At 48.2% G+C, this 27264-nt stretch overlaps 1 protein-coding gene across 1 annotated transcript in view; it reads right to left on the bottom strand.

Moving 5' to 3' along the window:
- Positions 1-25705, bottom strand: part of NRF1 (nuclear respiratory factor 1) — a 37789-nt gene extending 12084 nt beyond the window's left edge. Inside the window, exons 1-5 of the mRNA XM_087935372.1 lie at positions 25098-25705; positions 15297-15531; positions 11675-11789; positions 6728-6859; positions 4510-4645 (exon numbers count right to left, since the gene is read on the bottom strand). Of these exons, the coding sequence (XP_087791498.1) occupies positions 4510-4645; positions 6728-6859; positions 11675-11789; positions 15297-15519 (606 nt within the window). The 5' untranslated portion in view covers positions 15520-15531; positions 25098-25705. The remainder of the gene's footprint in view (positions 1-4509; positions 4646-6727; positions 6860-11674; positions 11790-15296; positions 15532-25097) is intronic.
- Between the last annotated feature and the right edge of the window lie 1559 nt (positions 25706-27264).

Below are 27264 nucleotides of genomic sequence, written 5' to 3' on the forward strand. Positions count from 1 at the left end.
TGGATGCTGGGCAACTGGTTCGTCTTTATGACAGCCGCAGCGTCCCCGGATCCCCTTTTGCGACCTTCTGACAAGCAAAGTCAAAGGGGAAATCGGATTCACTTAACAACCGTGTTATTAGTTTGACAACAGCAGGGATTCAGTTAACAACGGTGGCAAAAAAAAAAAGGGCGTAAAATGGGGGGGAAAGCCTCAACCGTTGGAAATTTCTGCCTCAATTACGGCCAACCTGTGTGCTCTTCCGATCCTGCTTCTTCGAAATTCAATTCTTGGTTCCACAGAGGGTAACAGGCGATATTCTGAGTCTTACCCTGAGAATATGTGGCTGCGAAATGATGAAATCTGATAGCATGATTGTGGGTCCCTTCCTCCTCCTCCTCCTCCTTTTCCTCTTGGTAGGAAGGAAAGGGAGTGACTGACTTTCCCCCCAAGGCTTTCTGAAAACCATTTTTAAAGAGGTCAAGAGACAGGAATGGAAAATTTTATTCCTCCGAAATCTGGAGAGTGAATGGCAGGGCACAATCGCTCAATCCCATATGTGTCCAATCACACTTGGCCAATAAAATATTCTGTTATTCTGAAGAGCTGCCTGTCTTCGATTTCAAGACTGCAGTGGCCACCCTCCCTTAACTCAAAGAAGGTTTCTCTCTCTCTCTCTCTCTACTCCAGGTATGAAATCCAAGATTTTTCAGGTGTACCTAATCGTTCCAATGAAGAGGTATAATAGCTATGGAAATAATCACCCTATAGCGCCCACTAGTGTCTCCTAAATAACATGGCAACGATTACATTGCAGTATAATATCATGATCAGAAAGCAGCTTAAGTAAGCTTTTTAAAAAATTTAAAAATTAAAAAAAATTTGTTAAGCCACAAAAAAAGGTGCTGCGCCACTATTCATGAGTTTCGTGGTGTTTCCCAGCCTTTGGGACTAGAAGAGGGGTCGATTTCAATTCCCAGAATTCCCCAGCCAGCAGGCTGAGTCCAACACATCCTAAAAGTACCGATGGAAGAGGATATTTGTAGCTCAGGGTTGAGCTGTGGGGGCCCTTGATGCTCTCTCTGAGCTTGGTGGTTTTCTTGCAGACGTTTCATGACCCAGCTAGGGAACATCATCAGTGCTGGAAGGGAAAGGCATTTGCAAAAGAGAAGAGGAGGAGGAGGAGGAGAAGAAGAAGAAGGGAAGAGAAGGAGGAGGAGGAGAAGAAGGGAGGAGGAGGAGGAGGACTGTAAGGTCCTTGGTGCTCTCTGGGCTTGGTGGTTTTCTTGCAGACGTTTCATGACCCAGCTAGGGAACATCATCAGTGCTGGTAGGGAAAGGTATTTGCAAAAGAGAAGGGGAAGAGGAGGAGGAGGAGAAGAAGAAGAAGGGAAGAGAAGGAGGAGAAGAAGGGAGGAGGAGGAGGACTGTAAGGTCCTTGGTGCTCTCTGGGCTTGGTGGTTTTCTTGCAGACGTTTCATGACCCAGCTAGGGAACATCATCAGTGCTGGAAGAGAAAGGGATTTGCAAAAGAGAAGGGGAGGAGGAGGAAGACAAGAAGGGAAGAGGAGGAGGAGAAGAAAGAAAGAGGAGGAGAAGTACTTTGGGATCCTTGGTGCTCTCTGAGCTTGGTGGTTTTCTTGCAGACGTTACATGACCCAGTTAGGTAACATCAACAGTGCTGGAAGGGAGTGGGGTTTATGGAGAGGAGGAGGAGGAGGAGGAGGAGGAGGAGGAGGACGACGACGACGACGACTGGAGGAGCTTGGTGCTCCCGGAGGTTGTTTCCTTGCAGACATTTCATAACCCCAAAAGGTAACAGTGTCAGTGCTAGAAGGAGTGGGGTTATAGACATAGGAAGCAAACCCTTCTCCCTCCTAGCATTGATGATGCTCAGTGTTGGGTCATGAAACATCTGCAAGAAAACCCAACCAAGCTCAGAGAACTCCAAAGACCCCCACATCTTAAAAAGTCCCCAAGATTTTAAAAAAATAAAATAAAAAATGATGCCATAGACGAACATGTTTCCCCAGAGAATCCCAGGTCTTCCAGCATGGGACCCTCCCTCCGCCCCAAAGGAGACCTCCTTCCTCTACGCCAGAGTTCCCCAACCACCGGGCCACGGACCGGGACTGGTCCGTGGAACATTTCCTACCGGGCTGCCGGTTTGCTGGGCGCCATCTTGTTTTGATGAGAAAGTGCTTCCGGTGAGCTTTTCTGGTTGGAAAGCGGCGTTTGGGTCCTGAAGGAATTCTCGCGCCTTAGTTTCATCGAAGGGGGGGTGACTTCCAACGAAACTAAGGCGCGAGGATTCTTTCAGCACCCCAGGCAAGGCGAGCCAAGCGACCGTCCCCAAGCGAAGCCCATCGACAAAGGAGGAGTTGAAGGTGGCGGGGAGAAGCGGGGGACGGCTGGCTGGCCGGTCGCTCAGCTCGCCTTGCCTTGTCATGCGTGCTGATGCCGGTACCGGGCCGCGGATCATTTTGTGATGCCGGTACCGGGCCGTGGCACAAAAAAGGTTGGGGGCCACTGCTCTACGCAACGGGCCCCCTTCAGCTCACCCCCAAGACCTGTGATGGATTGATTTATTTTTAAACCAGCACCTTACGATCGCCTCTTCTTCAAGGGAGAAGCAGGCCAAGGGCAGAGATGGAGAGAGAGAGAGAGAGAAAGAGGCTTCTGTTCAGGGGCCGGCGGGGTGTGTGTGGTGGTGTCTGTACGCTCCACCTGGCTCCTTTCAGAAGTTCTATTTTGGGGTCCCCCCGATGGATTAATTAGGAAGCGAGAGTTCTGCGCCACGCCGAGCGCTTGCCCGGGGGGCCCTGGGGGACGCAATCAACGAGAGCCACGCGCAAGCGAGCCCACTCAGGCAGGAGCGCTTTAATGATGAGCGGAACGGGACCAGCCGTCAGCACCATCCCTGTGCTTCCCCGGGACTAATCAGGGTTCTCAAAACAGCCCAACATGGCCAAGACTTCGTTTCGGAGTTCAGGTTTCGCAGCTGGCGAGGCCTCCCTGGCGTACAGGCGGTCCTGGGCTTAGGGCCACAACGGAGCCCCGTTTTGTCTGCTTTGGCTAAGCGGGACTGCCGTTGAGTGAGGTTTTGCCACCCCTTTGAGGTCCTTCCTGGCCATCACTGGTTCGGGGAACTGTTGCAGTTGTTAAGTTAGCCACCACACAGGATGTGAAGGGAATTTGGCTTCGGAGGGTCAGGAACCGACGCGTATTTGTCTATTTAGAAAAAGGTGTATTGCCGTCTGCCCTCACAGGGCGAGTCCGGGAGGCTTATGAGGACAAGTAGAATAAAAGCACACTAGAAAGGAGAAAGGAAGGAAGGAAGAAGGAGGAAGGAAGGAAGAAGGGAAGAAGGGAAGGGAAGGGGGGAAGGGAAGGGAAGGAAGGAAGGAAGGAAGGAAGGAAGGAAGGAAGGAAGAGGGGAGGAAGGAAGGAAGGAAGAAAGAGGGGAGGGAGGAAGGAAGAAAGAGGGGAGGAAGGAAGGAAGGAAGGAAGGAAGGAAGGAAGGAAGAGGGGAGGGAGGAAGGAAGAAAGAGGGGGAGGGAGGAAGGAAGGAGGAAAGGAAGGAAGGAAGGAAGGAAAGAAGGAAGGAAGGAAGGAAAGGGGAGGAAGAGGGGAGGAAGGAGGAAAGGATGGAAGGAAGGAAGGAAGGAAGGAAGGAAGGAAGGAAGGAAGGAAGGAAGGAAGGAAGAAAGAGGGAAGGAAGGAAGGAAGGAAAGAAAGAGAAGGAAGGAAGGAAAGGACGGAAGGAAGGAAAGGAAAGAAGGAAGGAAGGAGAAGGAAGGAAGGAAGGAAAGGAAGGAAAGAAGAAAGAAAGAAAGAGGGGAGGGAGGGAGGAAGTAAGGAAGTAAGGAGGAAAGAAAGAAAGAAAGAAAGAAAGAAAGAAAGAAAGAAAGAAAGAAAGAAAGAAAGAATGAAAGAAAGAAAAAAAGGAAGGAAGGAAGGAAGGAAGGAAAGGAAGGAAAGAAAGAAAAAGGAAGGAAAGGAAGGAAGGAAAGAAAGAAAGGAAGGAAGATAATAAAAAGTTTGCGATGGCTGCAGTATGCCGGGATACGTGTTTCCCCTTTGGTGACTGTCCGACGAGCAGAGTCCAGGGGCCAAGCCAGGCTCGTTTAACAACCGTGTTCCTAACTTAACACCTGCAAAGGATTCCTGTGAAGACCGTGGCGAGGGAGGCCGTAAAGTGGGGAAAAAAACTCCCCGGAGAAGGGTTCCACTAAACCAATGGCAATAGGGGGCTGGCACTGGCGTCGTAAGTCAAGGACTGCCTGCATTTCGGAAGATCACCGCGGCTCTCCCAGGAGGGGCAGAATTAAGTGCGCCTCCGAGGAGTTGTGTGAGAAGAGGCACAAAGAGAGAGAGAGAGAGAGAGAGAGAGAGAGAGAGAGAGATTTCTTGACTGGTGGGGGTGCAGAGAAAAATAAATAAAATCAAAACCAATCGGCCAGAGACGTTGAATGCTCCCTCCCTCCCTTAGCAACCTGGTGCCGGTTTCCAGCTCCCCTGGTTGGTTACCTGGGTCATTTTATCCACCGAGACCGGAATCCCGTCGATGGTGAGCGGGGGCAGCTCGGAGTTCACCTCCTGCGGCGCAGGTGCGTGCTCCAACAACGCTGACTCCAAATCTTCCAGGATCATGCTCTTGTATTGCGCACCTGCGGGGAAACCGCAGAGGTTCAGGTAAACAAGGGACAGGAGGCGAGAAACTGCTAAGTAACAGAAACTGGAAGGCGGGTGGGGGTGGGGGTGAGAGGTGGGGGGGGGGGGAAGAGGAAGGCATCGGAGTTGCTCCGGGTGGCTGCGCAGCTGAGACAGCAAACAACGCCCGCAGCTGCCCCCGGGGGGAAAAAACAGCCCTTGGCCCCCAAAGGAGGGGAGGCGCGAAGACGAGATGATGAAACGGCGAGCAACGCCGGAGGGTTAAGGTGCGGGGGGGTTGCTGGAGAGGGTTGCGAGGTGTAAGGTAGGGGGCTTTAGCTGGGGTGGGGGTGCTTGGTGAGGTTCCCAGCCAGGCTGTCGAGGCTTTCAAGTCCCCCTCTTGGGGAGGTTGGATGGAGGGGCGGCACTTTTGGGGATTGTGGATCAAGCAGAAAAGAGTTTTGTAGCTCGGGGTTGACCGGTGGGGTCCTCGTTGGGTCTCTTGAGCCGGGAGGTTTTCTCGGGGACGTTCGCTGACCCAGCTAGGGAACATCATTGGAGCCGGAAGGGAGAGAGTGGGGTTTGTGTAGTGGTGGTGGAGGAGGAGGAGGAGGAGGAGGAAGAAAAGGAGAAGATGGGATTATGGGGGCTTGGTGCTCTGAGGGTCCTTGCAGACGTTTTCATGACCCAACTAAGGGACATCATCAGTGCCAGAAGGGAAGGGAGGCTGAAGAGAGGAGGAGGGGGAGGAGGGGAGGGGAAGGGGGAGGAGGAGGAGGGGCGGAGAATGACAACTGTGGGGTCCTTGGTGCTCTCTGAGCTTGGTGGTTTTTCTTGCAGACATTTCATGACCCAACTAGGGTACATCATCAATAGTAGGAGAGAGTGGGATTTGCAGAAAGGAGGAGGAGGAGGAGGAGGAGGAGGAGGAGGAGGAGGAGGAGGAGGAAGGGGAGGAGGAAGAAGAAGGGGAGGAGGAGGAGGAGGAGGAGGAGGAGAAGGAGGAAGGGGAGGAGGAGGAGGAAGGGGGAGGAGGAGGAGAAGGAGGAGGAGGAAGGGGAGGGGAGGAGGAGGAGGAGGAGGAAGGGGAGGAGGAGGAGGAGGAGGGGAGGAGGAAGGGGAGGGAGGGGGGGAGGAGGAGGAAGGGAGGAGGAGGAGGAGGAAGGGGAGGAGGGAGGGGGGAGGAGGAGGGGAAAGAGGAGGAGGGAGAGGAGGGGGAGAATGACACTGTGGGGTCCTTGGTGCTCTCTGAGCTTGGTGGTTTTCTTGCAGACGTTTCATGACCCAACTAGACAACACGATCAATGCTAGGAGGGAGGCAGGGAGGTTTGGTCTCCTTTTATATACAAGTCGTTCACCCTATCAGTGTTGGTGGGAGTATTCTGGGGTGTTTCTTAATTAGTCTGTTGCTCACTGTTTGAACTGTCTGAGTTGTTAGTTCCTTAACGGGAGCATTTTAACTCGTCCTTTTCAAATGGTGGGTAGACGTTGTTTACATCTATGTGCCTGTTGATGGCCGATTTGTTTTTTGAATGCCGGGCTTCCAGGCACTGTCTACTGTTTTAGGGCCCTCAAGAAGAAAACACTCCCACCCACACTGACAAGCAAACCACTTGTACATAAACAGAGCAAACTCCCCCTCCCCTCTCGCCCTGATAGCGTTACCTATTTGGGTAGTGAAATGTCTGCACAAGAGCCAAGCACAGGGAATGCCACAGTCCTCCTCTTCCTCCTCTCCAAACTCCACTCCCTTCTAACACGGAGGATGTTACCTAGATGGGTTAATGAAATGTCTGCAAGAAAACCACCAAACTCAAGAGAGAGCACCAAGGGCCCCCCACAGTTGTAAACGTGTAGAACAGATCCTGGCTGCTTTCTTGTCTCTCACTTTTCCCCTGTGAGTAACAATAAAATAACTACCCGGTTATTTGGGGAGTCAGAAGCAAAGACCTTCCTGGCTAACGTACAATGCGCCTTCGCATCTCCTCCTTCGCCATCTTCTTCCGGCGATGCCTAAACTTTTCCGTTCTCTCTCCCCTACAGTGCAATTCCACTTCCAGGCTCCCAATCTGGGAGGGCCGAGGAAGGAGCAAATCTTACCACGTTCTCCAGGGGTGCCGCCCCAAAGACTTTGAAAACCGGGTTGGGTTTGGAAGGGGAGATGCAGAGGACGATGGCTTGTTGCCCGACCCGCGTGGTGTATTCATCCAGGGTGGCCCGCAGCTTCCTGGGTCGGAAAGGACGAGAAAAGGAAGGAGAAGTGGCTTTAAAAGATATTTTTCCCCCACCGTCCAGGAAAGACAGATCCACCCTATCATTTCCCCCCAAGCCCTCAAGGCCTTTGGCTTTAAACTTTCCCACCCTGTCAGGTTTTGCCGATGGCGATGAAGGCCTCCCCGTTCCGGCCAAATGGTAAAAAGGGATGGAGAAATTTCGTATATTTATTGATTCAGCTGATACGCCACCCGCCTCACTCGTCAGGGGGCCCTCGGCCGCTTACAACATGATAAAGAGTAAAAAAGAAAGAAAGAGTACTACAATTAAAGCTAGAAGAATTGGAAATGCTAAAAGGCAGGATGAGGTAAAAGCGTGTGCACAGTGTAGACGTCTTGAGTATGAAAATAAGTTGAGATTAAATGAATTAAAAAGCAAAATACAGTGGGGGGGTGGGTGGAGATGGTGAGTTCTAGTCCCGCCTTAAGTATTGAAGCCAGCTGGGTGACTTTGGGCCAATCACCAGGAGACGGTGAGTTCTAGTCCCGCCTTAAGTATTCAAGCCAGCTGGGTGACTTTGGGCCAATCACCAGGAGACAGTGAGTTCTAGTCCCGCCTTAAGTATTAAAGCCAGCTGGGTGACTTTGGGCCAATCACCAGGAGACAGTGAGTTCTAGTCCCGCCTTAGGCATGAAAGCTGGCTGGGTGATGTTGCGCCAATCACTCTTTCTTAGCCTAACCCACCTCACAGGGTTGTTGGGTGAAAAATAAGAGAAGGATATACAGATAGTACTGAACTTACAGCGGTTCATTTAGTGACCGTTCAAAGTTACAACATCACTGGACAAAGTGATTTATGACCGTTGTCCACACTTACAACTCTTGTAGCATCCCCATGGTAATCCGGACGCTTGACAACTGACTCACATTTATGACAGCTGCAGGGTTTCCTGCCTAAGCAAGGGGTTGGACTAGAAGACCTCCAAGGTGCCTTCCAACTCTGTTATTCTAAGAGAAGTACCAACCAACTTTGGGTCAATCGATAAGCGTTCAGGAGGCCTGTCATTGCCTTTTGCGGCCTTCTGACAAGCAAAGCCGATGGGGGAAACCCGATTCACTTAACAACGGCAGCGGCAAGAAGAGTCGTAAAACAGGGCCAAACTCACCACCGACGTCTCACTTAGCGACGCAAAAATTGGGGCTCAATTCCGTAAAGGAACTACGGGAGGGGCTGGCAGGGGACAATCGAGGGACATTTCGAATTGTAGCACTAAAGCTTGTTGATTGTTATCGGGATAAAAAAGCACCTCCTGCCTCCACAAAACAAGGCATCCTCAGGTGCCAGCCGCGCCTCTGAGGAGCACCTGGGCAGAGAGACGGTGAGAAGCACACGGGGAACGGCGCCAGCTGCTAAGCGCCCAATAAAAGATCTTCAAAATCAGCTCTGGCAAGCAGCTCTGGAGAGACCCCGTTGTAACTTTGAACAATCGCTGAGCAGCCAGTCGTACGTCGAGAGCTGCTCGTGTCGTTCTGAAAGACCGCTGCGGGTTTTTGAAGAAGAGATTGCACAGCCGTTTGTCCGGAAGGGTGTTGCGCAAGGCATGTCCAATCCTGGCCACTCTTAAGTCTTGTGGACTTCGACTCCCAGAATTCCCCAGCCAGCCTGCTTTAAGATGGGTGGATTCTGGGGGTTGAAGTCTCCGCGTCTTAAAGGTTGGTACAGACCAGGGATAGCCAAACCTTGGCGACTTTAAGATCTGTGGACTTCAACTCCCAGAATTCCCCAGCCAGCCTGCTTTAAGATGGGTGGCCGAGGTTGGACCAACCTCATTATGAGGTCTCTTGCTTGAGCAAGGGGTCAGACTAGAAGACCTCCAAGGTCCCTTCCAACACGCTTATTCTATTCTGTAATATCACCAAACCTTGGTTAAATTCAGTTTTCAAGGGCGGCTATTTTTAAAGGATCTCACTTCGGTTGCAAATGTGCAGACTGGTTGCAAAGTTACTTTGTGTCATCACTGCTGTTAACTACGGCCGCTAAACCAGGCAGTTGCTAAACGAGGACTACCTGTAGAAGGATGAATTCAAGTGAAACATGCACATTTAAGGCAGCTAGGATGGAGGAACCAAGAACAAATGGAGAGGGAACTTTTTTTTAAACACCCTGAAGATAGATGGATGGATGGATGGATGGATGATGATTGATACGATGATAGATAGATAAAGATAGATGGATGGATGGATATGATTGATAGATGATCAACTGATAGAAGATAGATAGATGGATGGAGATAATAGAAGATATAGATGGATGGATGGAGATGACTGATAGATGATAGAAGATACAAGAGACAGACAGACAGACAAGATAAACTTCTATCTATCTATCTATCTATCTATCTATCTATCTATCTATCTACCTACCTACCTACCTACCTACCTATCATCTGTCTGTCTCTATCTATTTTTATCTCTATCATCTATCTATCTATCTGTATCTATCTGTATCTATCTATCTATCTATCTATCTATCTATCTCTCTATCTGTATCTATCTATCTATCTATCTATCTATCTACCTACCTACCTACCTACCTACCTATCATCTGTCTGTCTCTATTTTTATCTCTATCATCTATCTATCTATCTATCTATCTATCTATCTATCTATCTATCATCTATCTATCTATCTTTCTGTATCTTTCTTTCTTTCTTTCTTTCTTTTTCTTTCTTTCTTTCACTGTATCTATCTCTATCTATCTATCTATCTATCTATCTATCTATCTATATCTATCTATCTATCTCTATCTATCTATCTATCTATCTATCTATCTATCTATCTATCTATCTATCTATCTTCACTGTATCTATCTCTATCTATCTATCTATCTATCTATCTATCTATCTATCTATCTACCTACCTACCTACCTACCTATCATCTGTCTGTCTCTATTTTTATATCTATCTATCTATCTATCTATCTATCTATCTATCTATCTATCTATCATCTATCTATCTATCTATCTATCTATCTATCTATCTATCTATCTATCTATCTATTTCTGTGTCTGTCTTTCTGTCTGTGTCTGTCGGTATGTATATAAACAAATGTACAGATATAGAAAGTCAGAGAGAGGGGGAAAACTTTCTTTTCAAAGTTAAAAAGATAAACAAAAAAGATTTGAAAAAAATAAAAAGCTCAGGGAAGGAAAAAAAAGTATAAGAATGAAAGAAGGGGAAAAAAAAAGAAAGACAAACATAAACAGGACCAACTTCCTTCGGTAAAGATACGAACAACAAACACATCCATCCCTGAACTCCAACGTTTATCTCTATTCTATTTTCCGTAGTCCAGCAACCCTGACGCTCTCGCTGGCATCTGGTCCACACCGGAGGACTTGCCAGTGCCAACCTCCCAAGCCCACCGCGGGGACCCGTCGCTAGGGCGACCAACTCTGCCAAAGCACCAAGGGGTTGGTTGCCCCGTCGATACCGAGCAAGACTGGGCCAGGCGTTGCAACAGCAGGCCGGGGAAAAATAAAGCGGAAGGTTGCATCAGAGAAGCCCTGGAGGAAAGAGAAGCAGAAAAGTTGCTCCCAACGAGCGTTCAACTCGAAGCGCATTCCGAGAGATGCGCGTCCTGTCTCCTGGCCTTGTGCACTGACTCACATCTGGCCGTTCCCAGTGAGAAGGAAGCTTGTGTTGGTAGCTAGCAGGAGGTAACTTAGCTCCCCTCAGGGCACCCAAGGGATAAAAACGGGTAGCTGCCCCGGTCCGTCCCTCTTGCTTTGGCCAGCTCTGCTTTGGACTGCCGCAATGTGCCTCACATGGGGTCACCCTGGAAGACTCACAGGGTTCTGGAATGAAGTTGGGGGAGGATTGGAGGCTTGATGGGACCTCTTGGCCTCTCCAACTTCACACCTTATGGCAATAACTGGACCTGGGGATGAGTTTCCTTCCGCAACGCAAGAGGTTGGTGGGTTGCTACTTCCAATGCCCTACGTGGCTTGGTATGTGGATAACAACAGAGACGGAAAAGAGAGCCGGAGAAAAAAATATGGGCCGTCGGTGAGAACGATTGAACGATCAATACAGACAGACAGACAGACAAATACGTATACTGAGGAGATGGGTGGAGAGAGAGGCAGACAGACAGACAGTCGGTCAAATAGTTAGACTGGGTGGATAGATGATAAATAGGTAGGTAGGTAGGTAGGCAGAAAGACACTCAAATAGATAAACTGGGTGGGTGGGTGGAGAGAGACAGACAGACAGTCAAATAGCTAGACTGGGTGAATAGGTAGGTAGGTAGGTAGGTAGACAAATAGACAGACAGATATATGATAGACCAGGGGTTCCCAAACTTGACAGCTTTCACACTTGTGGACTTCAACTCCCAGAATTCCTCCTCCTCCACTCATCTTAGCTCAGGAATTCTGGGAATTGAAATCCACAAGTCTTAAATTGGCCAAGTTGGAAGACCCTTGTGATAGTCAGATAGATAGACTGGGTGAATGGATGGATGAGTGGATATTTGATGGATGGATGGATGGATGGAGACGGACAGACAGACAGAGAGACAGTTAGATGTACTAGCTGGATGATGGGTGGATAAGGATAAAGAGAGAGAGTAAGTGGGTGGGTAGATGAATGGATGGATGAACAGATAGATAAGATAGTGTGAAAGAGAGGGAATCACCTCCAGACTTGCAAGCGTCTGTTTTTGGAGGCCCAACCGGAAGGCCCTGTGCTGCCCCCACCCCGCCGGCCCAGCTGGGAATCCTGGGATGCGCTGGTGGCCAGAGATTGGTGGGGCAAGAGCTCTTACCGTAACAACCGCGTCTGCTGCCTCTTGCGGATGGATGGGTTGGACTCAAAGACGTGAGGGCGCTTCCTTTTTTTACCGGTGGCCACGGCAGCGGCGGCGGCCATTCCCACCGGCCCTGAGAAGAAAAGAGAGATCTGAAAGACCCAAAAGAGAAAAGCCAGGGACATTGGAGATCTCTGCTCAATTCAGATGTGGTGGGTCGCAGCTCCCATCATTCCCAGTCGCAAAGGTGGGGGCTGATGGTTCCTCAGAAAAGGGGCAAGCTGGCTGGGAATTCTGGCAGCTGCCTTCCGAACAAAGGACAGGCAGTTCTCGACTTGCAACGGTTCATTGAGTGACCATTCTAAGTTACAACGGCACTGTAAAAAAAAAAAAGTGACATGATCGTTTTTCACATGACTGTTGCAACCTCCCCGCTTGGCAACCGACTCGCATTTATGACGAGCAAAATCAACGGGGAAGCCAGGTTCACTTAACAACTGTGTTCCTGACTTAACAAATGCAATGATTCATTTAACAACTCTGGCAAGAAACGTGGCAAAGTAGGTCAAAATTCACTGAACGGCTGTCTCATTTAGCGACAGAAACTTTGGCCTCAATCGGGATCATAAGGCAAAGACAGGTTTGAAGGGGGTTTTGCCCCGTTTTACGAGCTTTCTGACCACAGCTGTTAAGTAGATCAGTGGAGTTGTTCAAGTTACTGACCAGGTTGTTAAGTGAACCTGGCTTCCCCATTGCTCGTCCAAAGGTCGCAAGAAGGGATCATGTGACCTTGGGACAGCAACGGTCGTAAGTATGAGCCAGTTGCCAAGTGTCTGAATTTTGAATCACGTGATTGTGAGTCTGCTATGAAAGTTCTGTGAAAAGGGGTCCTTAGTTCCTTTTTTCAGTGCCGCTATCATTTTGAACGGTCACTAAACGAACGGCTCTAAGTCAGGGACTGCCTGTAGAGGAATCAATGAATGAACCCAGGCTATTTTAAAATGGAAAATAAAGTCTACCTAACTGGAAAACTAAACCAAAGAGATCCATTATTACTGTTCTGCTGCCCTCTGCAGGCTACGGATTCATCGTTAAGCGTTCTGGTTTCTGCAAAATATCCTGAAAAACTCCAAGACCCAAAATAAAAAATAAAAATAAAAATGTCCTTTGTAAAATGAACACAGGAAATTGAAGATACCAAGAAAGGCCATTTCCAGACTGGAAATTCCAGCCATTTCCAGACTGCTTAAGAGGTTAAATTCAACAGCAAAATACTGATTTTTAACAGCATGTTTTCTTACTGGGAGAATGGGAATGTCAGATGGGAACATCGCAATTGCACACACAACCAACCACAGAAAGGATAAGAAAGCAAGGGCGCCTCTCCTTCCTAGAATATCCCTTTACAGGGAAGTCCTCGACTCGCAGTAGTTCATTTAGTGGCCATTTGAGGCTATAAGGGCACTGAAAAACAAGTGACCTTTGAGCGCTTTTCACCCTTATGACCGTTGCAGCCTCCCTGTGGTCACATGATCAGAATTCAGATGCTTGGCCACTGACTCATATTTATGACGGTTATGGTGTCCCGGAGGTCACATGATCCTCCTTTCCGACCTTCTGACGAGCAGAGTCAGTGGGGAAGACAGGTTGACTTAGCAACGGAGGCAGGAAAACTTGTAAAATGGGGCAAAATTCACTTGACAAAATGTTTCCCTTAACAATAAAAATAGATATAGGATAGATAATATATGAGAGAGAGAGAGAGAGAGAGAGAGAGATAGGATAGATAATATGATAGATAGATAGATAGATAGATAGATAGATAGACAGACAGATAGATAGATGAGTAGGTACGTAGGTGGATAGGTAGACAGGTAGATAGATAGATAGATGATAGATAGTGTAGATAGATAGATAGATAGATAGATAGGGATGGATGATAGATTGATAGATGATAGAGAGATAATATGATAATGAAAAAGATAGATATAGATGATATAATGATATAGATACACATAGACATAGATAATAGATAATGAAAGAGAAGATAGATGATAGCTAATGAAAGAGATAAATAGATTGATACAGACATAGAAGATAGATAATGAAAGATAGAATATAGATGATAGATTGATAAATAGATAGATATGGATAACGATGGATTGATAGATATGATAGATAACAAAAAAGATAGATGAAAATGAAAGATAGAAGATAAATAGATATAGATAGTAGATAAAATGATAGATTGATAGAGACATAGATGATAGCTAATGAAAGGGAAGATAGATGATAGCTAATGAAAGTAAATAGTAGACAGATAATGATCGATAGACAGACATAGATGATAGATAATGAAAGTTAGAATATACCGTTTCTCCAACAATATGGCCTCCCCCAACAGGAAGTCCCAGCATGTTTTATAGGCATGAAATGAAATTAAGCCCCTCCCCACAAATTAAGGCCTATATTAAAACATGCGAAATGGGGGGGAATGGTGGGGGGGCTTGCCATTAGGAAGTACTTTTGTTGCACCCCCGGATATGGTGCTGCCTGCGTTGACCCTGATACGAAGTGCCCCACCAACGCCGAGGTCAACATCCAAGCCGTTGCCACCCGCCCACCCAAAGATTCAAGGGGGTGGGGGAAATTAAGTCACCCCTGAAAAGACGGCCTAGCCATTTTTTCGGGGCTCAAAAAAAAAAAAATAAGACCCGGCCTTATTATATGAGAAACACGGTAGATAGATGATAGAGCGATAGATATGGATGGATAATGATAGATTGACAGGCAGATATATAGATGATAATAGACTGATATGATACGTAACAAAAAGAGAGATGATAATGAAAGATAGAAAATAGATGATATAGATTGTAGGTGAAAGACCGATAATTATAGATTGATACATAGATGATAGATAATGAAAGAGAAGATAGATGATAGCTAATGAAAGATAGAAGATAGAAATACAGATAATAGTTTGATAGATAGACACAGATGATAATGAAATAGAAGATAGATAGGCAATGATAGAATATAGATGATAGATCAATAGATATGGATGGATAACGATAGATTGATAGACAGATGATACAGATATGATAACAAAAAGGATAGATGATGATAGATATTGATAGTAGGTGAAAAATAAGTGATAGATTGATACATAATAGATATAATAAGAGAAAATAGATGATAGCTAATGAAAGATAGATGATAGATAGTAGATAATAATATACTGATAGACATAGATGATAATGAAATAGAAGATAATGAAAGATAGATGATAGATAGATAATAGATAAATAGATAAAGAAAACAACAAAACAACAAAATTGTTGATAAATGCCTTGATAAATCTCTAGGTCTTTTTCTTCTGTCAGTTTTCTATGTTTCTAATTTTCAGGCACTTGGCCAGACAAACGCACAGGCCCTGGTTGAATAAGATGTCAGACAGCAGGATGCTTTAAAAAAAAACATCTTGAAGGCATGGTCAACTGATTTTTGGTGGTCAACTACAAGCCAAGCCAAAGAGCGTTGCCAAGAAAGGCTGGGAAAGGAAGCTAGGTGCCTCCACCTGTTCCCCCGCAGGCATGTCTCAAAAGAAGGTAGCCAGAAGCCAGCAGAGCCAACTTACCTGCAGCGGCCAGGTGGGCAGTCACTTCGTCGGTGGCTGTGGAGTTGAGGATGTCCGAGTCGTCGTAGGACGTGTCCTCGGGCGAAGACGGGGAGTCCTCGTCAGCACTCAGCATGCTGTGCTCCGTGTACGTGGCCACGTGGACCTGCTGGACTTGCTGGGCCACCGCGTGGGCCTCTATGGTTGCCATGTGCTCCGTCTGGGTGACCGTATGTTCCTCCATGAATGGTCAGTGCTGCAGGGAAGGAAGGAAGGAAGGAAGGAAGTGGAGGAGAAGCTGTGATGACCAACCTCACAAAACCCTTCGGAGCGACGGATCTTTGACAGAGCTATTAGTGTGTGTGTGTGTGTGTGCACATGCACGTGTGTTTCACAGCTTACAATAGCTCGTTCAGAGTTATGGCAGCACGGGTTTTACGACCTTCCTGGCCCCAGTTGTGAAGCCGATCCCTGCAGTTTGTTAAGCGAGTTACACGGCTGTTGTTAAGCGGCTTCCCCCATTGGCTTCGCTTTGTCGGACGGTCGCCCAAGGGGATCGCGGATTTTGCAACCGTCGTTAAGTACACGACAGTTGCCAAGCGTTTTAAAATTGGATCACGCCCCCGGGGGGATGCCGCCTACGGTTGTGCGACAGTCGTTAAAGTCACTTTTTTCAGGGCCGTTGTAACTTGGAACAGTTTGTTGTTAAGGGCTACCTGTGTTATATTTCACCTATCCTTTTGGGTTGCCCGTTTGCTTCTGGGCGCGCATTCAAGGTGCTGGTTGCTCCCCTCCGCGGCATGGGGGCCTGGTTACTTGGGAGGGTCTTTGATAACACCTGTCCAGGTAATTTGATCCTGAAGATTTGGCCCAGGAGGTTCCTTTGATTAAACCATGCAGGTTCCCTCTTCTGGGATCTGCCATCTGGACAGTTTTTATTTATTTTATTTACCACTCCAAATTGAATAGCATGCAAACTTCAGAAATAATAATAGTACAGTAGTCATTGACTTATGGCCACAATCATCATCATCAATCATCTTTTATTGACCCCATAATCCCTTTCAGGGTGGAGTCTGAGCAACTGAATGGAGCTGAGTTCTTACTGGCCGGATGCCCTTCCTGTCACCAGGGTGGAGTTTTTCCCTCCCCAGCAGATATATTCTCATTGTGCCCAGAGAGATAAATATCTGCCTCTACCTAGGATCGAACACACAGCCTCCTGATTGTGAGGCCAGAGCTCCGCCTCTAGGCCGCTGCACTTACTGACTTATGGCCACAATGAAACCCAAAACTTTCGTTGCTAAGCAAGGCAATTCACCAGTGGAACCGCTTGACTTCAGAAGTTGTGGACGCTTCGTCACTGGAGGCTTTTTAAAAAAAACAGACTGGGGCAGCCACTTGTCTGAAATGGGAGAGGGTCTCCGGCGTGAGCAGGGGGTTGGGCTGGAAGACCTCCACGGTCCCTTTCTGGCTGTGTTCTGATTCTGACAGTTAAGTCAGGTTCGCCCCATTTTATGACCTTGCTTTTGCCATTGTGAAGTTAGTCATGTGGTTGTTAAGTGAACTGGACTTCCCCCCCCCCCACTGATTTTGCTTGACCCTGGGACACTGCGACTGTTGTAAATATGAGCCAGTTGCCAAGCAGCTGAATTCTGATGACCTGACTGCAACGGTCGTTAAGTGTGAAAAACTTTTGTTAGTGCCATTATAACTCTGGATAGGAAGCGAATGGTTCTAAGCCAAGAACTACCTGTAGATGAAACACTGACTACCCTAGCCACTCTACAGGTAGTCCTTGACTTACGACCAAAACGGAGCCCCAAATTTCTGTCGCTAGAGAAGTTTGTTAAGTGAATTTCCCCCCGTTTTATCACCTCCCATGCCACACGGTTGTTAAACAAGTCTCTGCGGTTATTAAGTGAATCTGGCCTCCCTGTTGACTCTGCTTGTCAGAAGGTGGCAAAAAGGGGATCATACGACCAAGGGATTCTGCAACCGTCATAAAGGTGAGTCAGCTGTCAAGCATCCAAATGTAAGTCACATGGTATCCTGACCCAAACCTTGTTCCATGGAAACCAACACCAAACAGAGGTAACATCAAAACCTTTTAATGCTTCTCTGCGAATTCTGTTCCTTCACGGTTCAAAGGCTGTTTCAAACTAATTGTCTCTGATAAGAACAAGGCGGTGCAAGGCTGCCAAGAACACTAAATAAAATTGCCCAGAAATAGTTCAAACACAAAGAGTCTCCAAACACCAACCAAGAGAATCCAAACATCCACAAGGCTTGAGTGCAAAAACGTCTTTGCTTCCTGCAAAGAACTCCGGTTTCTTAGCTGGCTTTTATCTTTTAAGGGAGGGCTCTAAGACCTTTTTTTTTTTAGTGCCGTTGTAATTTCGACTGTTGTAACTTCGAATGGTCACTAAGTGAACTGTTGTAAGTCAAGGACTATTTATAATTCCCGGCTCAATTACTGTCGTAAATCAAAGATGACCTACACTCATTCTTCATTTTGGTATATTATTTTAGTTTATTCGAAGTTAAAATACAGTCTGCTAAAAAGTATGTTTTTAAAAAAACAACAAAAAGAATTTTAAAAAACCCACAGCAAACAAGATATTAAAAAGAAAAAAGCGACGTGTAAGTCAAGCTTGCCAAGCGTCCGAATTTTGATCATGTGACCCTGGGGATGCTGCAGTGTGAAAAATGGCCATAAGTCACTTTTTTCCCAGGATGGATAAAAATCGATTTTTAAAAAATCAGTGTTTTTAAATGTAAATCGGATTTTTAAAAATCAAATTCATTTTAACAAAATGCTTCTTGGAAGTAAAAAAAAATCTACCTAAAGATAGTTTTCTGTTTAAAGATCTATCGAGAATTTAACAGTTAACAGATTAACAGATAATCAGAGTTGGAAGGGACCTTGTAGGTCATCTAGTCCAACCCCCTGCCCAAACAGACTACACCATTTCTGACAGATGGCAGTCCAACCTCTTCTTGAAAGTCTCAAGTGATGAAGCTCCCACAACTTCCGAGGGCAACTTCTGTTGCATGGGTTGATTGCCAGAAAGTTTCTCCTCATTTCCAGGTTAAATCTCTCCTTGGTCAGTTTCCATCCATTATTCCTTGGAATAATGGATGAAAAAAATTTAGTTTAATTCAGCATGAAATGGAGCGGAGCTACATAACAGGAGGCTGTATATATTCTGCCATATTTTACATTGCAGAATACACAGCGGTGTATAAATGTGAAAAAGGGTGAGTCTCTTTTTTTTCAGTGCCGTGGTCAATGAGTGAACTGTTTGTAAGTCGAGGACTACCTGTACGTGGGAACGAAAGCGGAGCCTTCGTTTGTGGCAGGATGGGGTTGGGGTGGGGAATTCAAATCCTGCTGCTTGGACTTTGCAACAGAGAGAGAGAGAGAGAGAGAGAGAGAGAGAGAGAGAGAGAGAGAGAGAGAGAGAGAGAGAGAGAGAAGCTCTTATCAGTCCGGAGCAGGCCTGGAATTGCCCAAGGTGGGACAAGGTTTGCAAAAAAAGATAACAATTCAAATTTAAACGTGTATTTTTCACTGCTTTGGGGCCACGTTGCAAGCCACAAAATTTGCACTGCAAATTTAAAAAAAAAAAAGTCCCTGACTTACAACTGTTCGTTTAGTGACCATTCCGAGTGACGACAGTTCCGGGAAAAAGTGACTTTATGACCGTTTTTCACAGCTGCAGCGTCCTGAGGACGGTAACGGTAACGCTTGTTTCAAGCTACTTGGAAGGAAAGGCCCAATGAAAAACTTGAAATAAATGTTAAATATTGATTTAGGTTTTAATGCGCGGTTCCTGCTATGCAGGCATTCCTCGACTTAGCAATAGTTTGTTTAGTGACCGTTCAAAGTCACAAAGGCTGTTTATTATTTTAGTTCTTAGTTTATTTATTTTTTATCCTGTTTTGATTGCTTATGAGGTAACTCAAGGCAACAAACATTAGCCAATGCAAGGAGTCCTCAACTTACAATAGTTCACTTAGTGGCCAAAGTTATGACGGCACCGTAAAAAGCGACTCAAGGCCGTTTTCCCACACTTATGACTGCTGCAACATCCCCAATGGTCACGTGATCAAAATTCAGAGGATTGCTTGGCAATTGGTTCGCATTTATGACGGTCGCTGTGTCCTGGAGGACACGTGATCCCCCTTTGCGACCTTCCGACAAGCAAAGTCCACAGGGAATCCAGATTCACTTAACAACCAGGTTACTCACTTAACTAATGGAGTGATTTGCTTAACAACGGTGGCAAGGGAAAGTCATAAAATGGAGCAAAAATTAACAAGCGTCACTTTGCCCCTTCCGTTAGCAACGTAAATTTTGGAGTTAACTGTGGTCGTAACTCAAGGATTACCTGTACATGAATACCAAACGTTATTTTTTGGGACTTGAAAGTCCTTGGCTTATGGCCACAGCTGAGCCCAAAATTTCTGTTGCTAAGCAAGACAAGTGATTTTTTTTTTTTGGACCCCAGCAAAGACATCAGTAAAAGCCGATTTTGCTTTTCAGAAGGTCACATCACCCTGGGGCACCGCAAACGTCGTTAAGTGTGAGTCAGTAGTGGGCACAGGGATGCTGCAAGGGTTGCAGCTTTTTTTCCCGGTGCCATCGTAACTTCAAGTGGTCACTAAACGAACGGCTGCTAAGATGAGGAGGAGCTGTATGATTACTCCGCAATCGGCCGCTCGGGTGATGAATGCCCATTTTGGCTAATCCAGGAGCGAAGCAACCTAGGAACTAAGGAGGAATTTCCTGACAGTGAGAACAATTAATCAGTGGAACAACTTGCCACTAGAAGGTGTGAATGCACCAACACTGGAAGTTTTTAAGAAGAAATTGGACAACCACTTGTCCGAAACAGAACAGGGTTTCCTGCCTAAGCAGCGGGCTGGACTAGAAGATCTCCAAGGTCCCTTCCAACTCTTGTCATTTGGCTATTTTTCCTTCCTCCCCTCCCTCCCTCCCTCTTTCCTTCCTTCCTTCCTTCCCTCCCTCCTTCCCTTCCCTCTACATCACTGGAGGTTTTTAGGAAAAGAGATTGGAGAACCGCTTGTCTGAAACAGGACAGGGTTTCTTGCCTAAGCAGCGGGCTGGACTAGAAGATCTTCAAGGTCCCTTTCAACTCTGTCCTTCGGCTATTTTTCCTTCCTCCCCTCCCTCCCTCCCTCTTTCCTTCCTTCCTTCCTTCCCTCCCTCCCTTTCCCTCTATATCACTGGAGTTTTTTTAGGAAAAGAGATTGGAGAACCGCTTGTCTGAAACAGGACTGGGTTTCCTGCCTAAGCCGCGGGCTGGACTAGAAGACCTCCAAGGTCCCTTCCAATTCTGTTATTCTAACTCTAATATTGCCTTCCCGAGTAGCACAGCTGCCGAGGCCACCAGATTCTTGTTCAACGGTTTTGAAAGCAAGAACTCTGCACAGGCTCTTCAGAAAAGCCTCCGATCACCACGTGTTCAACCACTAGCAGGAGAAAAGTGAGCCGGTTGTATCCACTCTTTACGTCACTTTTCAGTGTGGAGCAGAGTTGCCCCGAAGGCCTTGCTCTCGGTCTTGAATCGTTTCCTGTCCTTTTAAAAATACAGACATAGATCTCATTTTCTGTAGATATAACAAGAGTCCCCCAACAGCGAAGTGCCTGGAGCAGCTGCCTGCGTGATCATTCACTTCTGCAAAAGGGTTTGATACGGACTTTAAGCATCCAATCTTCCATTTTTGCCTCTAAAAACAGGGGTTTGTAACAGGGGTCGCCAACCTTTTGGACCTCAGGGACCACCAAGCTCATCGTTTTATATCCCGCAAACCACAGGCCCTGGGGAAAAAAGACTGCAATTCCCCATCCCGTTTTCCGACCGACCAATCGACCGTTCTTAATTTGGGATCGTCTCCAGCTCCGTTCTCAGAGGGAGAGAGAGAGACTTTTGGCTTCATGCAAGGAAAGCAGCAGAAGCCGCAGAAGTCTTTCTTTCTCTCCCCGCCAAACTCCGCCAGAAATGAGTCTTTGCAGCCTCTTGGAGCAGGAGGCCTTGCAGGGCCCCAAAGACTCATTTCTGGCGGAGTTTGGGGGAGAGAAAGAAAGACTTTGGCTGCTTTCCTTGCGTGCAGCCAGAAGCAGAAGAAGGAAGAAACGGAAAAAGGCAGCCTGGTGGCCAAGCCAGGCACATGGGACGAGTGCGGCAAGTTGCCCCCTTCCCAGCTCCACTCACTACGTGTTGTTTGCAATGCGACGCAAGCCTTGTGTTCCCGCAGGCCATAAGGTTGGGGCAGCCTTGTGTTCCCGCGCAGCCTGGCTTAATTGCTTTGGGGGGTACATTTCTCTGCGGACCGCCAAAATTTTCTTGCGGACCACCAGCGGTCCCCCGCCCGACTAGTTGGCAACCGCTGGTTTAGACCCTTCTCTTCACAATCCCAAACTCGGTTTAGCAAGAGAGAATTCAACAGTATGGGAATATGGCCAGTTTCCCGACTTGTGACCGCTCGTTTAATGACCGTCTGAAGTCACAACGGCCCTGGAAAAAAAAGTGAGTTATTGTCCGCTTTTCACACGGAAGACCGTCGCAGCCCTCCCCGCGGTCAACATTCAGGCACTCGGCAAGTTAGCCGCACAGTCGTTAAGTGAATCAGGCTTCCCCCCGTTGACTTTGCTCAACAGAAAGGGATCACGTGCCCCTGGGACACTGCAACAGTCCTAAGTACATGCCAGTTGCCAAGCGTCTGAATTTCAATCACGTGGCCATGGGGAAGCTGCAATGGTCCTCGGTGTGAAAAAAGGGTCACGAGTCCCTTTTTCCAGGGCCGTTGTTAACTTCAGTCACTAAGTGAGATGTTGTTAAGTCGAGGACTACCTGTATTGAAGAATACAGGTTTACAACCGCAGTGGACGAGCCTGAGAAATTGAACAAAAGCAAGCGGATTCTAAGTTTGCATCACCGGGGGAGAGGAACTTTAGCCTCTGAATTGCATGCGCAGGAATTCAAATCGAGCAGAGATTCTTCTTTCTATATTTCGAGTGGGTGCGGTGGCCCAGAGGGGGCGATCCCGCCTCACAATCAGGAGGCTGTGGGTTCGATCCTAGCTAGAGGCAGATATTTCTCTCTGGGCACAGATGAGAATACACCTGCTGAACAAGACTCCGTATTGGTGACAGGAAAAGCATCCGGCCAGTAAAAACACGGCTAGTTCCATTCAGTTGCCCAGACTTCACCCCGCAAGGGATTATGGGGTCATTAAAAGGAGATGATTTACTAGTCATAGTCCTTGAGGGGTGCAGTGGCTTAGAAGTGGAGCTCTTGCCTCTTATTCGGGAGGTTGTGAGTTTGATCCTAGCTAGAGGCAGATATTTCTCTCTGGGCACAGTGAGAATATATCTGCTGAACAAAACTCCACATTGGAGACAGGAAAGGCATCCAGCCACTCAAACCCTCAGCTCCAGTCAGCTGCCCAGACTCAATGTGTCCCAAGTGTCTCCTGTCCCAATATAATCCCAGAAAAACCAGCAACGTAAGAGTCCCGCTGCACTCATCGCATTTGGAGAACAGCTGCAGCCTCGTTTTTCTAAGCCTATTACGCGAAATGGGCTTTTTCCCGCTCCCACTTCTCAGATCCACTGGAGCGGTTCCCAAAAATAAGAAATCCCTCACTGATACCTCTTCTCAAATATTCAAGGGTGTCGGCCGCGGCACGGTCCGAAGGCTGGCTGGCTGGATTATGATAAAGCGGGCTCACCCTACTGGGTCTCTAGTCTCCCGTATGGGAGAGTCACAAGGAATTTGGGGTTTTAATTGAACTCGAGAGCTCCTGAGTTTCCGTGGCAAAAAAAAAAGGAAACCTTTTCTACCAAATTTTACGGGCTGGGATCCTCTGGGACCCATCTTCCGGAGGCAGACCGATCTCTGAGGATGATCTGCACACTTTAGAATAGAATAACAAGAGTTGGAAGGGACCTTTGAGGTCTTCTAGTCCAACCCCCCCTGCTCAGGATAGAAGTGTGAGGTCCTTGGCGGTCTCTGAGCTTGGTGGCTTTTTGCAGACATTTCATGACCCAACTAGGGAACATCATCAGTGTTAGGAGTGGGATTTGAGGAGGAGGAGGAGGAGGAGAAGAAGGATGGCAACTCTGGCATCCTAGTTGCTTTCTGAACTTGGGTTTTTTTTTGCAGACATTTCATGACTCAACTAGGGAACATCATCAGTGTTAGGAGTGGGATTTGAGGAGGAGGAGGAGGAGGAGGAGATGAGAATGACAATTGTGGGTCCTTGGTGTTCCCTCTGCTGGATTATTTTCATGCAGACATTTCATGACCCAACTAAGTAACATCATCAGCTGTAAAAAGGAGTGGATATATTTCATATAACAAGCTCCTGCTCACACTGATGATGTTCCCTAGCTGGGTAACGAAACGTCTGCAAGCAAACAACCCAAGGAACTCACCATTTGGGAAGAGCATCTGATAACCACCCTTGCCACATACACACACACACACACCCCTCAACCGGGTGCCTAAAAGACAGAAGCAAACCATGGTGCCAGCCTGGTTAATTTTGTAACCAGCTAGCAAAAGAGAGTAGAACAGCAATTTGGAATCTCTCCGGGATGAAGAAATAAACGGAGATAACACCTTGATATGGGATAAATTGTATACTAAATCCGCCCTCCCGCTGTTCCCTTCCCACGAACAGTGTCTTCCAACTCCTCTTCGCAGCTTATGAAATGTCAAGGAAAGCTGGAGAATAAATTTGAGTCCCAGGAATGAAATGGGTTTAAAAAATAAAATAAAATCAACCCATCTCTTGCTTTTTAAAAGAATGATACACTCCTGCATATCCTCCCCAAAATAATACAGAATCCCCCCAACAGCAATCTTCAGCCAGACAAGAGGTGAAAAAAGACCGTCCAAATGGACCCCTGAATTTTTGATCTTTTCCAGGGTCTCTTCCAAGAGACAAATAATCATCAAAATAAACGTGGGACCACCCTTTCCATGGAATTTTAATCTCCTTTTTTCTTTCCATGGAGAAAATGGGGTCAAAAAGACCCCTGCCCCCTTGGTACACCCCGAATCTTACTTAAGATTCCTTTGGTGAGAATATTTTCCGCAGGAAAGGGGGGGGGCGCCTGGGAACCCCCTTTTCTGACCATACACCCCCATACACACACCAATTCCCATTGAAAAGCCTCAACTTTGCCTTCAGGCAGCTGAATGCCTGCATTCCCCCCAACGGTGCCAGCTTTCGGCAGCCAAGGCTCTCCTGGTCAGAGGAAGCCCCTCCCTCCCATTTCCAGGCATGGGACGAGGAGACCTGTGGCTCCCGGAAGCCGGCGCCCTTGGGGAGAAATTGGAGGTGGGGGGGGGCAAAAAAAGAGGGGGATTAAAACGCATTATTCTTCTTTTCTTTTCTTTTCTTTTGCAAGTCATGTGGGGACAGGGGGTGTTTCGGCTCGGCGTCTCCCGGGACCGAAGAGCCGCTTCCGGGCGTCTCCCGGCTCGGGTAACTCGAGCGAGGCTCCCCCGCGTTTAGGCCGGGCCGCGGGCCTCGGATGATGGGCGATGGAGTGCGGGCCTGAGGCCTAGCGCGGCCTGGTCTGGTCTTGGCCTGGCCTGGCCGGGCGGGCGGCCCAGGCGGGAGGGCGGGGTGGGGGGGGTTGAGGGGGGGGTTGCGCGCGCGGCGGGCGAGCGGGGGCGGGCGGGCGAGGCGGCGCGGGGGCCCCCGCCTTGCTGCGGCTGCGCCGGGTCTGGCGCGCGGCGAGTGAGGAGCTGCTGGGAGATTGCGCGGTAGGACACTCACCTCAGAGCGGCTGCGCTGCAGCGGGCCTGCGCCGTGGAGCCGCCGCCAGCCAGCTAGCTAGGCGAGGCAGGCAGGCAGGAAGACGAGGCAAGCGGGGGCGGCCGAAGAGGAAGACGGGGGGCGGCGGCGGCGACGACGACGACGACGGCCGCGAAGGAGTGAGCGGGCGGGCGGGCGGGCAGGAGGAGGAGGAGGCAGCGCGGGCGCGCGCCCGCTGGCCGGCTCGCTCGAGATGGAGTGTCGGCCGCGCGCGCGAGGCCGGGCCTGCCTCGATGCGTCGCTGAGGAGAAAACCACACACACAAACGCACACACCACTACCACCACGGCTACTCGAGGCGAGGCTCGGGCCTAACCGCGGGCGGGAGACGACTCCTGCGGTGGCGGGAACGGCATAGCAGGCCTGAGGGGAGGGGAAGGGAGGGAGGAGGAGGAGGAGGAGGACGGTGGTGGGGGGCCGCAGGGCGTGAGCGGAGGCCTAGCGCCGCCATGATGGGAAGGTCGTGAAGGGAGGGATAAGGGGGAGGGGAAGACGTCGCGCTCGTCCGGTATGGGCCCGGAGGGGGAGGAGGCCGCGGGGTTTTTAAGGGAGGGGAAACGAAGATGGGGGGTTTTTTAGGGGGGTGGCGACCCGTGGAACGGCCTCGTAAGGCGAGAGGTAGTGGGTGGCCATCTTGGGAAGGTGAGAGGCGGGCTTCCTGTGGCGACGGCCATCTTGGGAGTGTCAGTAGCGGGCTGCGTATGTCTGGTGGCGGCCATCTTTGAGCCAATGGCGGACTGCGTATACCTGTGGCGGCGGCCATATTGGGAGGCTTAGTGGCGGGCTATATCTTCCTGTGGCGGAGGCCGCCATATTGGGAGGGTCGGCTGGCGGAAGCGTCGCCATGTTGGGGAGGGCTTGGGCGGAAATCGCCGGTCCTTCCCGGGCAGCCATATACGGAAGGTCCGCTCTGGCCTTAAGGTTGGGAGGAAGAAGAGGGGAGGGGAAAAGAGGCGCGAAGGATGACGAGCCATCATCCTGAGCCACCCTGGAACTAAAACCGCATTAGTTCTTAGGGGAGGGAGATTCGGTACTGCTCCCCTGCAGACGGGTCTTCCGCAATATAGGTAGACCTCGACTTACAACAGTTCGTTTAGTGACCGGAGTGAACGGCGCTGAAAGAAGTGACTTTAGACCGTTTTTCCACCCTTAACGACCGTTGCAGCATCCCTGCGGTCACGTGATCAAAATCCAGATGCTTGACAGCCGACTCACATTTATGACGGTCACTGACTCGTCTTTATGACCTCCAATAAGCAAAAGTTGATGGGAAAACGATATTCGCTTAACCATGTGACTGATTTAACAACTGCAGTGATTCACTCAACAAATGTGGGCAAGAAAGGTTGTAAAATGGGGCAAGATTCACTTAGCAATGGAAATTCTGGGCTCAGTTGCGGTTGTAAGTCGAGGACTGCCCTCAGGTGAAAGCTGTTGGGTTCACACAAGGTGCTAATCCACCAAAGCCAACCCAGGTTAAAGTGCTGTGTGAATGCAGCCCTCCCAACCCACCTGGAGTTGAGTCAGTACCCAGAATCCGCCCAAAGCTTCCTCCGTTGCTGGGTTTTTATGTAGAGAACCGTTTGATGTCTTAATAAATACCTGTTGATGCGTTTATTCTCACCGTGTTCTTTTGTCGCTGTTTAATTGGTTATTGTATTATTTTACTTCCGTTTACATATTTTTCATCTTTCATTTTTGTCGTGGTAAACCCATCTAGAGCAGGGGTCCCCAAACTTGGCCACTTTTAAGATTTCTGGACTTCAATTCCCAGAATTCTCCAGCCAGCTAGGCTGGGAGTTGAAATCCACAAGTCTTAAACGTGGCCAAGTTTGGAGAGCTCTGATCTAGAGTAACCCCAGAGGCAGCAAATATATTTAATAAACGCAGTCAGTAAATAAACCTACCCAAAGTTCTTCACTATCTTCTGCAGACTCTCAACTCCTTAAAACATCTTAATGGTCTTTGCAGTGACCTGATTTGAGTCATGAGAAAGATGCTTTTATTTTTCCACCATGGCTTTTCATTTCACCAAAACCGGCCACATTTTGTGCTAAACATTTCAGTAAATCTGACCGGATATTTTCACCTTGAAAAATGATCTTCCCTGGTCCCACCATCCCCAGCC

The sequence above is a fragment of the Pseudonaja textilis genome, chromosome 5, assembly GCF_049901715.1.
Source record: "Pseudonaja textilis isolate UNSWEBS1 chromosome 5, rPseTex1.2, whole genome shotgun sequence".
In the NCBI taxonomy this organism is placed as follows: Eukaryota; Metazoa; Chordata; class Lepidosauria; order Squamata; family Elapidae; genus Pseudonaja; species Pseudonaja textilis.